Raw genomic sequence first — 18372 nt, 5'->3', positions numbered from 1 at the left:
TGGTTCTGCACATAGCCGACCACTCTGATCTTCAAAAGGACCAATTTTATCCCTTACAATCCTTTTGCTCTTAATATACCTGTAAAAGCTCTTTGGATTATCCTTCACCTTGACTGCCAAGGCAACCTCATGTCTTCTTTTAGCCCTCCTGATCTCTTTCTTAAGTATTTTCTTGCACTTCTTATACTCCTCAAGCACCTGATTTACTCCCTGTTTCCTATACATGTCATACAACTCCCTCTTCTTCTTTATCAGAGTTGCAATATCCCTTGAGAACCAAGGTTCCTTATTCCTATTCACTTTGCCTTTAATCCTGACAGGAACATACAAACTCTGCACTCTCAAAATTTCTCCTTTGAAGGCTTCCCACCTACCGATCACATCTTTGCCAGAGAACAACCTGTCCCAATCCACGCTTTTTAGATCCTTTCTCATTTCTTCAAATTTGGCCTTCTTCCAGTTCAGAACCTCAACCCTAGGACCAGATCTATCCTTGTCCATGATCAAGTTGAAAAGACGAGGAACAAGATCAGGGAGTCGGCAGAAACAGGCAGGTTATGAAACTCCACTGTGGGGTCAGCAGAGGAAAGGATCAGTAGCTTCAAATTCCTGGGCCCAATTATTGAGGCACACAAATTGCTACAGTTCATTAGGAGTTTGAGGAGATTTGGCATGTCACCAAAGACCAGCCGATTTCTACAGATGTACCGTGGAGAGCATTCCGAGTGGTTGTATCACTACTTGTTATGGGGGCTTCAATGCACAGGATAGAAAGAAGCTGCAAAATGTTAATGACTCAGCCAACTGTATCATGGGCACCCCACCATAGAAGACACCTCATCATTACGGACCCTCATCACCCAGCTCATGTCTTCTTCTCATTACTACCATCAGGAAGCCTGAGGACACACAATCAACACTTCTTCCCCTCCACCATCAGACTTCTGAACAGTACATGAACCCATGAATACTATCTCATTATTTTGCTCTATTTATGTACGATTCAGTTTAGTCATTATTGTAGCTTAGTAATTTTTTACGTCTTGCACGGTATTTCTGCCACAAATCAACAAATTCCTTGACATTTGTCAGTGATAATGAATGTAATTCTGATTCTAAGGGAGGAAAGGTGGCAGGCAGTAAACAGCAGACATACCTCGAATTCGAAACCACTTGTCTGAAGAGTGAATGCATTTTGTAATGGTGTGAAAGATCAACTGGGTACTCTGGAAATCTATAGGATCCAGCTGGAGCTGAAAAGAAAAATAAACATGAGAATGTTGAAAGTTCAATTGATCTAACTAAATCTTGCAGTAAGATAGTGAACTACAAAATATGCGTATTGATTCAGTCCACCAAAGCAAATTACATTGCTTTAATATCATAGGTCTGATCAAATGGACTCCACACCACAAAGCTCCCTTACCTGCAGTGTTGTGAGTAGCTTCATGCACTGTTAAGTGCGAAGTATAAAAATATCACTGATGTTGTGGGCCTCCTTTTGAGACCACTCGGCAAACTAGATGGTGGAGGGTGGGTGGGGCAGGGAGGTGGGACCCCAAAGTAGCACATGAGAAAGATAAAGTATACAGATTAAAGCACTTAAATCCAGCAGGCAGATCAGGCAGGGACAAGTCAGACAGCGTGGAAAGAAGGTCTAAGAAACTAAAGCTGCATTTGCCTTGCAGGTCAGTCAGATGAACTCAGGGCCTGGATCAACACATTGATTGTGATATTACAGCTATTACAGAAAAATTGTCCAAAAGATAGACAGGACATCACAGTCGTATGTAGAGAGGATATGCTCGGGGAAACATCCAGAGAGGCCAGATGTGTAGAATTTAGAAATAAGAAAGAGGTAAACATTTTGGCAATCCCCCAATAGTCAGAGGAAATTAAAAGGGCAAATATGTCGGGAAGTCACATATAGACAGAGGAATAATAAGGCTGTAACAGCAGGTCATTTTAACTCCCCTAATATTGACTGGTGCTGCCTCCATGCTACAGAATTAGTTGGGGCAGAATTTTTTAAAATGTGTTCAGAAAGCTTTCTGAAGCAATATACAGATGGCCATAATAGTGATGGAACAACACTCTTGGGGAAATAAGGCTGGGCAAGTGGAGGTGCGTCAATATCTAAGAGGGCAGCAGAGCTCCAAGAATCTGGTGTGCCTTGCATAAGAAGTGAAAAAATAATTGGAAGGGATTCTAAAGACAGGAATTTTTGGCATTTAGAAAGAATTGCTTAGATAGTCAGCATGGCTTTGTTCATGGGGATTCATGTCCCACAAATCTGAGTTATATTTAAAGAGGATTGATGAAGGCATGCTGGGTGACATTATTGACATGGACTTTAGCAAGATGCTGACAAGGTTCTTCACGATAGGCCAATGGTCCAGAAGGTTAGATGGTTAGATCATGTGGGATCCAGAGTATGCTAACTAATTGAATGGAAATATCAAGATAGTAAATGAGGCAAAGGGTGGTAACTCCTCCCCCCACCTTTTTACTCTGACTTCTCATCTTTTATTCCCAATCCTGATGAAAGTTCTCGGCTCGAAACATCAACTGTTTACTTTTCTCTAGATGCTGCCTGGTCTGCTGATTTCCTCCAGTATTTTGTGTGTGTTGATTTGGATTTCCAGTATCTGTAGATTTTCTTGTGTTGGTGGCAATTGTTTTTCAGATTAGAAACCTATGACCAGTGGCGTCACAGGGACTGGTGCTGGATCAGTTGCTGTTTGTCGTATACATGCGGTGGCCACTTTATTAGGTATACCTGTACACATGTTCATTAATGCAAATGTCCAATCAGCCAATCGTGTGGCAGCAACTCAATGCATAAAAGCATGTAGACCTGGTCAAGAGGTTCAGTTGCTCAGATCAAGCATCAGAATGGTGAAGAAACGTGATCTAAGTGACTTTAACCATGAAATGACTGTTGGTGCCAGACAGAGTGGTTTGAGTATCTCAGAAACCGTTGATCTTTGGGAATTTTCACGCACAACAGTTTCCAGAGTTTACAAGAATCCAGTGAGTAGCAGTTCTGAGGCCAAAAATACCTTGTTAATGAGAGGTCAGAGGAGAATGGCCAGACTGGTTCAAGCTGACAGGCAACTGTAATTCAAATAACCACCTGTTACACAGCGGTCTGCAGAAGAGCATCTCTAAATGCACAACACATCTAATCTTAAAATGCATGGGCTACAGCAGCAGAAGACCACAAATATACAGTCAGTGACCATTGTATTAGATACAGGAGGCACCTAATAAAATTCCCACAAAACTGTGCCGAACATGTCCTTACCTTAGATATTACCTAGCGTTACCCATAGCTCTCTATTTTTCTAAGCAGCATCATCCAGGAATCTCTTAAAAGACCCTATCGTATCTGCCTCCACCACCGTCGCCGGCAGTTCATTCCACACACTCACCACTCTCTGCGTAAAAAACCTGCGCCTGACATCTCCTCTGTACCTACTTCCAAGCACCTTAAAACTGTGCCCTCTCATGCTAACCATTTCAGCCCAGGGAAAAAGCCCCTGACTATCCACACAATCAATGCCTCTCATCATCTTATACGCATCAGTCATGTCACCTCTCATTCTCCATCAATCCAAGGAGAAAAGGCCGAGTTCACTCAACCTATTCTCATAAGGCATGCTTCCCAATCCAGGCATCATCCTTGTAAATCTCCTCTGCACCCTTTCTATGGTTGCCACATTCTTCCTGTAGTGAGGCGACCAGAACTGAGCACAGTATTCCAAGTCGGGTCTCACCAGGGTCCTATATAGCTGCAACATTACCGCTCAGCTCTTCAACTCAATCCCACAGTTGATGAAGGCCAATACACTGTATGCCTTTTTAACCACAGAGTCAACCTGTGCAGCAGCTTTGAGTGCCCTATGAACTTGGATCCCAAGATCCCTCCGATCCTCCACACTGCCAAGAGTCTTACCATTAATACTATATTCTGCCATCGTATTTGATCTACCAAAATGAACCACCTCACACTTATCTAGGTTGAATTAAATCTGCACTTCTCAGCCCAGTTTTGCATCCTATCAATGTCCCGCTGTAACCTCTGACAGCCCTTCACACTATGCACAACACAGCCAACCTTTCTGTCATCAGCAAATTTACTAACCCATCCCCCCACTTCCTCATCCATGTCATTTATAAAAATCACGAAGAGTAGGGGTCCCAAAACAGATCCCTGAGGCACACCACTGGTCACCGACCTCCTATATGACCTGTCTACAACCACTCTTTGCCTCCTGTGGGCAAGCCAGATCTGGATCCACAAAGCAATATCCCCTTGGATCCCATGCCTCCTTACTTTCTCGATAAGTCTTACATGGGGTACCTTATCAAATGCCTTGCTGAAATCCATGTACACTATATCTACTGCTCTACCTTCATCAATGTGTTTAGTCACATCCTCAAAAATTCAATTAGGCTCGTAAGGCACAATCTGCCTTTGATAAAGCTATGCTGACTATTCCTAATCATATTATGCCTCTCCAAATATTCATAAGTCCTGCCTCTCAGGATCTTCTCCATCAACTTACCAACCACTGAAGTAAGACTCACTGGTCTCTACTCATTTTCATGAATAAGAGAACAACATCCGCAGCCCTCCAATCCTCCGGCACCCCTCTGATGATCCAAAGATCATCGCCAAAGGCTCAGCAATCTCCTCCCTCACCTCCCACAGTAGCCTGGGGTACATCTCGTCCAGTCCCGGTGACTTATCCAACTTGATGCTTTCCAAAAGCTCCAGCACATCCTCTTTCTTAATATCTACATGCTCAAGCTTTTCAGTCCTCTGTTAGTCACTCCTGCAATCGCCAAGATCCTTTTCCGTAGTGAATAATGATTAATGTATTAATGATTCAGATGAGAATGTAGGTTGCATGATTAACATGTTTACAGATGACACCAAAATTGATAGTACAGTGGACAGTTTACAAGGTTGTCTGAGGTCAGAACAGGATACAGATCAAATGGGAACATGGGCATAGCTATAACAGATGGAATTTAACTCAGACAAATGCAATGTGATGAAGAGATTTACAGGAAATCTGAGGGGTTAATACTTAAAGTAGATATTGTCTAAAATGAGGTGCCAGAGGAGGTAGTGGAGACAGAAACAATAACAACACTCAAGAGACAGCTGTACAGGTACTTGGGATTGAGGGATATGGGTTTAATGCAGGCAAGTGGGAGCACAGTGTCTATAAAAAGAATTCATCCCCCACCCCCGGAAGTTTTCATGTTTTAATGTTTTACAACATTGAATCACAGTGGATTTAATATGGCTTTTTTTGACACTGATCAACAGAAAACGACTCCTTCATGCCAAAATGAAAACAGATCACTACAAAGTGATGTAAATTAATTACAAATATAAAACACAAAATATTGATTGCATAAAAATTCACCCCTTTCCAATCAGTATTTAGTAGATGCACCTTTGGCAGCAATTGCAACCTTGAGTCTGTGTAGTTAGGTCGCTACAACAACTTTACACATCTGGACATTGCATTTTTCCCCATCTTTCTTTACAAAACTGCTCAAGCTCTGTCAAATTGCATGGGGATCTTGAGTGAACAGCCCTTTTCAAGTCCAGCCACAAATTCTCAATTGGATTGAGGTCTGGACTCTGACTTACCCACTCCAGGACATTAACTTTGTTGTTTTTAAGCAATTCATGTGTCACTTTGGCACTATGCATGGGGTCATTGACTTGCTGGAAAAAAAATCTTCTCCCAAGTCACCTTTCTCTTGCAGACTGCATCAGCTTTTCCTCCAGGATTTCCTTGTATTTTGCTGCATTCACTTTACCTTCTAACTTCACAAGCCTTTCAGGGCCTGCTGCAGTGAAGCATCCACACAGCATGATGCTGCCACCACCATGCTTCACTGTGGTGACGCTATGTTTTTGATGATGTGCCAAACATAGCATTTAGTCTGGTGGTGAAAAAGCTCAATTTTGGTTTTGTCAGACCATAGAACCTTCTTCCAGCTGACTTCAGTCCCCCACATGCTTCTGGCAAGCTCTAGTTGAGATTTCAGGGGAGCTTCTCTTCAACAGTGGCTTTCTTTTTGCCGCTCTCCCATAAAGCTACAACTGGTGAAACACTCGGCCAACAATTGTTGTACTCTCAGTCTCTCCCATCTCAGCCCTAAACCTCCTTCAGTGCTGTCATTGGTCTCTTGGTGGCCGCCCTCAATGGTCCCCTTCTTGTACAGTCCCTCAGTTCTTGAGGGCAGCCTGCTCTAGGCAGATTAACAGCTGTGCCACATTCTTTCCATTTCTTGTTGACTGACTTAACTGCACTCTAAGGGATTTTAAGTGACTTGGAAATTTTCTTGTATTCATCTCCTGACTTGTGCTTTTCAATAACCGTTTCGCAGAGTTGCTTGGAGTATTTTTGTGTTTTCATGGTGTAGGTTTGGCCAGTATACTGACTCACCAGCAGTTGGAACTCCCAGATACAGGTGTATTTTTACTACAATCTATTGAAGCACCTTGACTGTACACGGTGATCTCTATTTAACTAATTGTGTGATTTCTAAAACCAATTGGGTGCATTAGTGAGAACGGTGTGTCATATTAAAAGGGAGGGGTATACATATGCAATCAATTATTTGGTGTTTTATATTGAAAATTAATTTAGATCACTTTGTAGCAATCTCCTTTCACTTTGACAGGAAAGAGTCCTTTTCTGTTGATCGGTGTCAAAAAAAGGCAAATTAAATCCACTGTGTTTCAATGTCGTAAAACAATAAAACATGAAAACTTCCGGGGGGGGGGGGGGGAGAATTGAATTTTTTTAATATAGGCACTGTATTATTATTAAGCATGATGGTAGATGTGGTGGGCTGAAAGGCCTGTTCTTCTTATATAGTTTTTTTAACAACATAAAATTTACTGTTTTCTTCTCTATTACTGCAGATTGCCCCTTTGGGCACTGCCTTCAAACTAGATCAGAACTCTCGGTCGGAAATAGGACAGTTGGAAGAAATAACAATGTTCTGGCATTTTAAAAAAGTTGCAGCAAATTTTCCACAGTAAATCTCCATAATCTTACTCTCTTGGAAACTTTATAGCACCACATTAGCAGAATTTCTGGCAAGTTGGATAGTTCTCCTATTATTTACTCAATATACTTGAAATTCTCTCTTTCTAAGATGCTATAAAATAGCATAGTAAACTTTCCAGTGAACCTGATGTAAATACAAAGAAGTGCAGAAAATGTGGTCCCAGTGAGCTTCAAGGGGAATACAGGATATGGAGTCCAGTGAGCCAGATAGCAAGCCACTAGCATTTCTATATATCTAGACAGTGGATTATTAGATGTTAAATGTATTTGGAATACGTTAATTGAAATTATCATTCAAAATTTTCCACATTAAAACAATGTGTCCCAAGTGAACAAAATGCATACAGGTTTCCAGGTTATTGAAACACAACAATGAAATATTACCATGCCCATGGTCTGCTCTTTATCAAATTATGGTATTGCTTTGCACCGCTGTAACTATATGTTATAGTTATGTGGTCTTGTCAGTGTTAGTCTTTGGTTAGTCCTGTTTTTTTTGTGATATCACTCTGGAGGAACATTGTATCATTTCTTAATGCATGCATTTCTAAATGACAATAAATGAGGACTGAGTGTCCTCATAATCTAAAAAAAATTATAATCTGCTAAATATGATAGGATGAGAATTTTACAAACGTACATGACTTTGAGTACCAATTGTAGTTTGCATCACAACAGCAGCACTGGAGTTTCACCCAATCCCTTTTAGCCATTGATAATTACACCATGCTTCTGTAGCATCACGTCATTCTGAGTCTCACATCAATGGTAGGGGAGTTACTGGAGAGAATTCATAGGGATAGGATTTATGAACATTTGGAAAACATTGGCCCAATTAGGAGATCCAGCATGGATTAGTGCAGGGCAAGTAACATCTTACCAACTTGATTGAGCTGTTTGACAAGGTGACAAAGTGGATTGATGAAGCTACATGGATTCTGACAAGGTCCCTCATAGGTGCTCATCCAGAAGATTAACATACATGGGATCCATGGTGAATTAGTTGTTTGCTTAGAACAGAAACATAGAAAACCTACAGCACAATACAGGTCTTCAGCCCACAATGTTCTGCCAAACATGTACATACTTTAGTAATTACCTAGGGTTACCCACGGCCCTCTATTTTTCTAAGCTCCATGTACCTATCCAAGAGTCTCTTAAAAGACCCTTTTGTATCCAACTCCTCCACTGTCGCTGGCAGCTCATTCCAGGCACTCACCACTCTCTACGTAAGAAACTTACCCTGGATATATCCTCTGTACCTACTTCCAAGCACCTTAAAACTGAGACCTCTCGTGTTAGTCATTTCAGCCCTGGGAAAAAGCCTCTGACTATCTACACAATCAATGCCTCTCATCATCTTATACATCTCTATCAGGTCACTTGTCATCCTCCGTCGCTCCAAGGAGAAAAGGCCAAGTTCACTCAACCTATTCTCATAAGTAATGCTCCCCAATCCAGGCAACATCCTTGTAAATTTCCTCTGCACCCTTTCTATAGCTTCCACATCCTTTCTGTAGTGAGGTGACCAGAACTGAGCACAGTACTCCAAGTGAGGTCTGACCAGGGTCCTATATAGCTGTAACATTACTTCTCAGCTCTTGAACTCAATCCTAGTGTTGATGAAGGCCAATACACTGTATGCCTTCTTAACCACAGAGTCAACCTGCGCAGCTGCTTTGAGTATCCTATGAACTTGGATCCCAAGATCCCTCTGATCCTCCACACTGCCAAGAGTCTTACCATTAATACTATATTCTGCCATCATACTTGGCCTACCAAAATGAGCCACCTCACACTTATCTGTGTTGAACTCCATCTGCCACTTCTCAGCCCAGATTTGCATCCTATCAATGTCCCGCTGTAATCTCTGACAGCCCTCCACACTATCCACAACACCCCCAACCTTTGTGTCATCAGCAAATTTACTAACCCATCCCCCCACTTCCTCATCCATGTCATTTATAAAAATCATGAAGAGTAGGGGTCCCAAAACAGATTCCTGAGGCAAACCACTGGTCACTGGTGTCCATGCAGAGTATGACCCGTCTACAACCACTCTTTGCCTTCTGTGGGCAAGCCAGTTCTGGATCCACAAAGCAATGTCCCCTTGGATCCCATGCCTCCTTACTTTCTCAATAAGCCTTGCATGGGGTACCTTGTCAAATGCCTTGCTGAAATCCATATACACTATATCTGCTGCTCTACCTTCAACAATGTGTTTAGTCACATCCTCAAAAAATTCAATTAGGCTCGTCAAGCACAACCTGCCTTTGATAAAGCCATGCTGACTATTCCTAATCATATTATGCCTCTCCAAATGTTCATAAGTCCTGCCTCTCAGGATCTTCTCCATCAACTTACCAACCACTGAAGTAAGACACACTGGTCTCTACTCCCTTTCTTGAATAAGGAAACAACATCTGCAACCCTCCAATCCTCTGGAACTCTCCCGTCCCCACTGATGATGCAAAGATCATTGCCAGAGGCTCAGACAGATCAAAGGGACTTATTCTAGCTTGAGGTCTGTCATTAGTGGTGTTCTGCAAGGATTTGTAATGGGACCATTACTGTCTGTGATGTTTATAAATAAAAATGTAGATGGGTGGGTTGGTATGTTTGCAGATGATATAACAATTGATGGTAGGAAGATTAGGAAAGAACACAGCGGGATATATCAGTTGCAGATATCGGTGGAAAATGGCAGATGGAGTTCAGCCGGGTCAAATGTAAGTTGTTGCAGCTTGGTAGGTCAAATGTAAAGACCTTTAACAATGTTGATGAGCAGAGGGTTCTTGGGTGTCCAAGTTCATACGTCCCAGAAAGTTCCTGCACAGGTTGATAGACTGGTTAAGAAGACCTATGGCATGCTTCCCTTTAATTAGTCAAGGCATTGAGTTCAAAAGTCGGGAAGTTATGTTGCAGCTTCATAAAACTCTAGTTAGGCTGTATCTGGAGCATAGCACACAGCTCTGATCGCCCCATTATGGGAAAGATGTTGAGCTTCGGAGATAGTGAACAAGAAGTTCACCACAATGTTGCCTAGACTAGAGGGCATGTGTTAAATCGAGAGATTGGACAAACTTGAGTTGACTTCTCTGGAGCATCCATGGCAGAGGGGAGGTACTGACAGATGCTTGTAAGATCATGTGAAGCATAGAGTAGACACACAGTATCTTTTTTTCCAGGGTTGAAATGTGTAATACCAAAGGGAATGCATTTAAGGTGAGAAGGTAATTTTAAAAGAAATGTGAGGGGCAAAGTTTATTACAGAGAATGGTTGGTGCCTGGAATACACTGCCTGGGGTGATGGTAGAGGCAGATACATTAAGAATTTTAAAAAATTCTTTAGATAGGCACATGAATATCAGGAAAATGGAAAGATATGGACATTGTGCAGACAGAAGGGACTAGCTTAATTGGACTTTTGATTACTAATTTAATTGGTTTGGTACAATATTGTAGCCAAAGGGCCTGTTCCTATGCTATACTGTTCTATGCTCTATCACATTGTGAATTCCTCTCACTACTCATTCAATTTTTGTATGGTTATTTACCAAATATTATATCAAGTTACTGGTGGAATTTCATTTCCTCGGTGGTGCCAGTGCTCAATCAATAGCCACATAAGAGCACCAACTACTCCGAGAAAATCCTGTATTGCAGTTTGGAATGTCCCAAACTGTTGAAACTTGCCATACAAATGAGGTTTGCCTCACTTACAAGTGGAAATTTCTATTCTTTCAGCTGGTCAGCTGTCACCAAGAGACTGAAAGCTTAGGCTGATGAAAACTACACATTGTTTGCATGCACTTCTTGATCATCACATGCAGGAAAATAGCAAGTGCCTACATCTGCAGACTTGTGTATCTGCAAACTCAGTTGTAGTCTGCCACTTACTGAAAATTTAACTTATGCACCCAAGTATTTTTGCTTAAAACTTTCAACCGCAAAAATTGTAAAGTATATTAGGGGATTGTTATCATCTATTCTGCATAACTACCCACAGTATAGTTGTTTTATAGACTGTTCTTGCTTAGCATCTCATGAAGGTTGGCATCCAATCCTACTATGGCACTGTCGATCAGTGCATTGGCCTGTTGAGTTGTCAATGATATTGGCAACAACTCACTATTGAGTTCATATGAGCAAAGACAGTCTAACTCATGTTTATATGCTTGAGCTGTTTAACCTCCGATGCTTCAAGCTGGTGTGACATAAAATGCTGGAGGAACTAAGCAGGCCAGGCAGCATCTATGGAGAAGAGTATTGTCAAAGTTGAAAACACACTTTTCCATAGATGCTGCCTAGCCTGCTGAGTTCCTCCAGCATTTTGTGTATGTTACTTGGTTTTCCAGCATCTGCAGATTTTCTCTTCTTTATAACATACAGGAAGCTCATTTCTCCCCAGGAAAACCAACCATATGCAATGCCATACTCAGAAATCTGTGTTCTATGGATGAATTCAATTAATTGAAGAATCTTAAATGCAAATTACCTCAAATGCTCTCTAATTAAAGTAATTTAGAGATCAGAAACCTAACAGATGATTTGTGAAACACAAAACATTAAAATTCTTATCACTGCCTCACCATGGTAAAAGTTTTTCTTCAAATTAACAAATTAAAGATAACTAATGTCCTTAGTTATCCAAATTATTTAAATCATCTTCCTCACCCTAATGTGAAAAACTTGGATGTGGATTGACCATATTATAAGTATTGAGAAGTTAGTACACTGGTATCTCAACATCTTTCACTATTTTATCAGGAAATCAAATAAATGGTGGTGATAGAATCAATTTGCCCATCAAATGCTGCTTCATGCAAATGTTCAGCTTAAATAATCCATCATTTCCAATGTTAGTCTATTTGTTATGTAGCACAAATGCAAATATTTCTGGGGCTCAAAAAAATAGAGAGAGATATTTTGAGGCCCAAACAATAATTAACATTCACATTCTACAATTGCAACATATTCAACATGGAGCAGCTCCATCTACTAATGAAATTTTTGAGAAAAATCTTACCTCTGCCATTACATTTCCCAATGTATCCAATCCCATTTGCTTAAGTGATACGTGTTTACTGTGAGCACATAGCAGCAGAAACCTCAGGCACGTTCGGTTAGCTAGTAACTTGGCATTCCCTTCTTCCATGGACAAATTGTGGATAATAACAGCTATCTGCAACACCCTTTGTCCTTCCAGGTCATTGATACCCAATTTCTGTGGAGGGTGGAACAAGACAGAGTCCCGTCCATCATCGCTAGCAGCTTCTAGTATTGAGGCAAACAATGGAACAAAGTTTTTTCCATCATTTTGACATCCAAGGCCATTATTGAACAGTATGAAATAAATATTTTGACATCTTTGCTAAGGAGCATTAATTCGAATATAAAATTATATTATTCTTTCATTACCACAACACAAATGATTTAAAAAAAGGTGTTAAAACAATTTAAATACTATACATCCCATTATGGGGAATTATCACAATACATTTAATATTTGTTCTTTTAACTCACTTACAAACAAAAGCCAATAAAGTACACCATGTCAATTTTATGGAATCAGTTACAATTTCCTATTATGTAGTAAATGTACAAATTATTTTCATCGAGGGAGATACATGCCAAAAAGAGCAGTAACATAAAGGGCGATTGATTGCACAGAGTCTGACAGATACGACTGGCAGAAGGACCTACGTGTTAACCATATACAGTTCTAATTCTAAACCAAACATACAGAAAATGAGGGAAAAAATCTTGTCTATACTTTCTTTTAGTTCAATTTGAACCTTCTCTTAAGATTTAGCATTTTTAATTTCAGAGAATAATGGATGTAATTAGGACTATACTGAATTAGCAGCTTGCACTGGAGCTGATCAGTCTTGAATAGCTAACATCCTATCCACATGCCTAACACATGCAAAGTGTAAAAATTGATAGAAGTGTAAATATTGTATAGCGCCACTCTGTATTGTAGATGTATGCTTCTAAACACAGCAACACTTCACAATATCAGTCATATCAGGTCATCAAGTTACATCCAAACACTTTCCACAGAGAAGGGAAAAGGGAGATGCAGAGTGGCTATCTTTCACGAGTCATACAGCAGGGAAACAGGTCAGTCAGCCCCAAGTCCACACTGACCAGTGGGCACTCATTCACAGTAATCCCATCTTTCAGCATTTGTTCCATAGCCTTCTCTGCCTAGGCAATTTAAATGCTCTTTGGCCACTTGTAAACTGTCAGCAACTCTTATTCCATCACCCACTCTGGCAGTGCATTCCAGATTCTTACCACTTTCGGGCTGAAAACCTCCCCCTCAGATCACCTATAAAGATCTTACCCTTTATATTAACGCTTTATCTTTTAGTTATATTCACCTCTGATAATGGCAAAAAAAATCCCACAGTATACTTGATGTATGCCCCTATTATTTTTATATGCCTCTATCATGTCCCCTTTTAACCTCCTCCATCTAGGGAAAACAAACGACCTCTCTGGTCACTCCTTGTAACTAAAACACTCCATTCCAGATAACTTAATAGTGTATCTTCATTGCACACATTCCAGCGCTATCACTTGCTTCCTATAGTGCGGTGACCAGAATTGCATACTGTCCCCAACTGAAGCCTAAAGCTTTGACAAACTTCTACAGATGTGTGGTGGCGAGTATATTGACCGGCTCACCGAATCACAGCCCGATATGATAACACCAATGCCCTTGAATGGAAAATCCTACAAAAAGTAATGGATAGGGCTCAGTTCATCATAGGTATAGTCCTCCCCACCATTGAGCACATCTACAAGAAAGGTTGCCCCAGGAGGGCATCATCAGGGACCCACCATCCAAGTCAATCTCTCTTCACACTGCTGCCATTAGGAAGAAGGTACAGGAGCCTCACAACTCACACTACTAGATTTAAGAACGGTTATTACCCCTGAACCATCAAGCTCGTAAACAAAGGGGATAACTTCACTCAGCTTCACTTGCCCCATCATTGAAATGTTCCCACAACCTACTGAGTCACTTTCAAGCACTCTCATGTTCTCGATATTTATTGCTTATTTATTACTATTATTTCTTTCTTTTTGTATTTGCACAGTTTGTTGTTCTTTGCACACGGGCTGAATGTCCAACTAAGTGCAATATTTCATTGATTCTATTATGGATTTATTGAATATGCCTGCAAGAAAATGAATTTCAACATTGTATATGGTGACATTTATGTACTTTGATAATAAATTTAAGTTGAACTTTGAGGTTTAACCCACGTTTTATAAAGTTAGAGCATAATCTTCCTATTAATTTATTCTATGCCCCAAGTAAGGAAGTCCAGAACCCCACGTCTTCTTAACTAGGTTACCTATCTGTGCTGCCACCTTCAAGGAATTCTGGACTTGTATGTCAACGTCCCTTTGTTCCTCTATACTTCCTAGGCCCTTAGTCTTTCTACTTATGATGTATGTCCTAGCCTCATTAGTACTCCCAAAATCTATCACTCATATTTATCAGAATTAAATTCCAACTGCCATTTCTCAGCCCATTTCACCAATACATCAATAATCACTTTGTAGCCCAAGTCTACCCCTTCATATTATCATCCCACTGATCTTCATGGCATCTGTTCATTCAGATATCTCCAAGTAGTAGGTATAACACAAATATTGTCATTAAGCCATTTGTCCTCTCAGGTAGAAAATGCTCATTGGAATGAACATTTGATAATTTTTCTAAGAAAGATAAATTATCAAAGGTGGATAAGCTCTTCAGCTCCAACTTCACTCGCACTGAACAACGAATCAAGCAGCAGGTTGAACAAAGGACTGCTACAATTGTGGCTTATGAAGTACACAGGCCCTTTACTACTACCAGTGTTACAAAACTCATTCTGTACAAACAACTGGCACCAACTGTTTCAATATAATTTGGAGCACCTTCCAGAATATAAATATGTCTAGCAGAATCTCTATTTAATAAGCAATACCTATACAAGACTGATTAATATATGGCTACAAAAATAAATATAAATTTTATGAAACCTAAATCAATTTTTCAACATGTAATCATACTTAAAATATTAATGAGATTAAACACATTGTTTCTGATGCTGAGTGCTATAATGTTAACCATAATCTTTTCCCTTTCTTTCTAATTTTAAAATGCTCTGCGGCTTTCTGTCAATAGGTGGAGCTACCATGCTACATCTGCTACAATTTACATTTTTCAAACAAAATTCAGCATTCATTTCATTCTTAACATAAAATGACTCCAATTTTCTTGTTTCGCCTAATTAGTCCAGAAAGGCAGTCACAATCATGAGATTAACTGCTTCAAATTCAGTCTGTGGCCAGGAACAAGAGGGCTGACTGCAAGTGAAGCAGGTGGGTGGATCCAAGAGGTAATACCAGAGAAACCTCAGCCCTTGAGCTTGTTCGGCAGTTCTGAGTTTGCTTCTTCCTGTGAGGATGAGAGTGGTGGCTCTAGAAAGAATGAACAACTAAACCATGGTACCAGGGTTCAGGGAGCCATTCAAGAGGGAGGAGAGAAGAAAAATGTAGTTGTAACTGGGGATAGTAGTCAGGAAAAGAGAGACAATTCTCTGTTGCAAGGATCGAGAGTCCCGAAGGCTGTGTTGCCTGTCTGGTACCCGGGTTCAGAACATTTCATCTGACCTACAGAGGATTTGGGGGAAGATCCAATTGCATTGTTTCAACGATGTAGGTAGAACAAGGAAAGAGGTTCTGCTGAGGGAATTTGAGCAGATAGGGGCAAATTAAGGTGCAGACCCAGAAAATTAATCATCTCTGTATTATGCAAATTGGCACAGGGTTAATAAAATCAGAGAGCTAAGTGCATGGTTCAAAGATTGGTCTGGTAGAAGTGAGTTCGAATTCATGGCACACTGGCACCAGTAGTGGGGAAGAAGGGAGCTGTTCCGATGGGACAGACTCTACCTGAACTATGCGGGATCAGGGTACTGGTGAATCACATAATCAGTGGTTTGGATAGGGCTTTAAACTAAATATTAGGAGTGGTGAGTTCAACAGCTTTGAAAAATATGGATAAAGTAAAAGGGAAGGAGAGTGCAGGACAGGTTACTAAAGTTTCTAGAATAAAGACAAAAAAGTTTAGAAAGGTATAAAATTTAATTCAGGCAACTGGAGACAAAATTGAAAAGAAGGGTGGTAAATACAGGGGTGAAAGTGTTACACTTAAATGCACACAGTATACAGAATAAGGTAGATATCTTGTACCACAGATAGAAATTGGCAAGTATGATGTTGTGGGAATCACAGAATTGTGGTTGAAAGAAGATTACAGCTGAGACCTTAACATCCAAGGACACACATTGCATTCAAAGGACAGGCAGGTAGGCAGGAAGGTTTGCTGGTAAAAACTGAAATCAATTCCTTAGAAAGAAGTGGCACAAGATCAGACCATGTAGACTCCTTGTCGGTATAGAGTTAAGAAACCACAAGGGTAAAAAGACCCTGATGGGTGTTATATACAGCCCTCTGAACAGTAGCCAGGAGATGGAGTAGAATTTACGAGAGGAGATAGAAAAGACATGTAAAAAGGGTAATATTATGAAGGATATAGAGGATTTCAGTATGCAGGTAGGTTCTTAAAAGTCAATTTGATGCTAGATCCCAAGAGAAGGAATTTGTACAATGTCTATGAGATGGCTTTTTAGAGCAGGTTATGGTTGAGCCCACTAGAGAAAAGGCAAAAATAGATAGAGTGTTTTGTAATGAACCAGATTTGATTAGGGAGCCCAAGGTAATAGAACCTTTGCAAGGCAGAGATCGTAGTAAGATAGAATTCACTCTGCAGTTTGATGGAGAAGCTAAAATTATATGAGTCAGTATTACATATGAGTAAAGATAACTACAGAGGCATGATATAGAAGCTGGCCAAAGTTGGCTGGAAAGAGCACTAGCAATGATGACAATAGAGCAGCAAAGGCCAAGGTTTTTGGAAGTAATTCAAAAGATACAGGATTGGTACATTCTCAAAGCAGCAGCATTCTAAATGGAAAGTGAAGCAAATGGGGCTGACAAATAAAAGACACCATAAAAGCAAAATGTGTGAGTAATTCAGTGGAATAAGGGAAATTACAATGGCATGAGGGGAACTGGAAAGAGATGCTAGCAGGAAGGACAGCAGAGCAGCAATGGCTGGAGTTTCTGCAAAAAATAAGTGAAGTGCAAGACAGATACATTCCAAAATAAGAAGAAATTTTCGAATGGAAGAAGGACACTACCATGGCTGACAACTGAAGTCAGAGCCAAAGTAAAAGCAAAAGAGAGGGCATACAAGGAAGCCAAAGCTAGTGGGAAGAGAGAGGATTGAGAAGCTTTTAAAAACTTGCAGAAGGAAACTAAGAAGGTCATTAGAAAGGAAGGAAGCTGACTAATATCAAAGAAGATACTAAAAGCTTTTTTAAGCATATAAAGGGTAAAAGAGAGATTGGAGGCATTAACGATGATTGTTCTAGAATGGATAAGATTCTGGCATTGTACCAGATGACTGGAAAATTGCAAATGTTCCTCTGCTATTTAAGAAGGATGGGAAGCAGCAGAAAAGAAACTATAGACCTGTTAGCCTGATATCAGTGATTGGGAAGTTTTTGGAATCGATTGTTAGGGATGAGATTACGGAGCACCTGGAGACACAAGATAGGCCAAAGACAGTATGGTTTCCTGAAAGGAGAGTCCTGCCTGACTAACCTGCTGCAATTTTTTTGAGGACATAAGAAGCAGGGTAGACAAAGGGGATACAGTAGATGTGGTGTACTTGGATTTTCAGAAGGTCTTTGACAAGGTGCCGCACATGAGGCTGCTTAACAAGATAGGAGCCCATGGAATTACAGGGGAGTTACTAGCATGGGTGGAGCATTGGCCGATCAGCAGAAAACAGAAAGTGGGAATAAAGGGATCTTATTCTGGCTGGCTGCCAGTTACCAGTGGAGTTCCACAGGGATCAGTGCTTTTTACGATGTATGTCAATGATTTGGATTATGGGATTAATGGATTTGTGTCTAAATTTTCTGATGATACAAAGACAGGTGGAGGAATGGGTAGCGTTGAGGAAACAGCGAGCCTGCAGAGAGACTTAGATAGTTCAGGGGAATGGGCAAAGAAGTGGCAAGTGAAATACAATGTTGGAAAGTATATGGTCATGCACTTTGGTGGAAGAAATAAATGGGCAGACTATTATTTAGATGGGGAGAGAATTCAAAATGCAAAGGGA

General features: G+C 40.5%; 1 protein-coding gene across 1 annotated transcript in view; it reads right to left on the bottom strand.

Annotated features, from left to right (window-relative positions):
- LOC134344218 (AT-rich interactive domain-containing protein 2-like) overlaps positions 1 to 18372 on the bottom strand; it is a 378430-nt gene that overhangs the window by 84320 nt on the left and 275738 nt on the right. The window contains exons 8-9 of the mRNA XM_063043648.1: positions 12139 to 12386; positions 1157 to 1253 (exon numbers count right to left, since the gene is read on the bottom strand). Coding sequence (XP_062899718.1) covers positions 1157 to 1253; positions 12139 to 12386 — 345 coding nt within the window. The remainder of the gene's footprint in view (positions 1 to 1156; positions 1254 to 12138; positions 12387 to 18372) is intronic.

The sequence above is a fragment of the Mobula hypostoma genome, chromosome 3 (genome assembly GCF_963921235.1).
Source record: "Mobula hypostoma chromosome 3, sMobHyp1.1, whole genome shotgun sequence".
Lineage (NCBI taxonomy): Eukaryota > Metazoa > Chordata > Chondrichthyes > Myliobatiformes > Myliobatidae > Mobula > Mobula hypostoma.
Note: the sequence above shows the minus strand (reverse complement) of the source record. Positions and strands in the feature narration are given on the sequence as shown.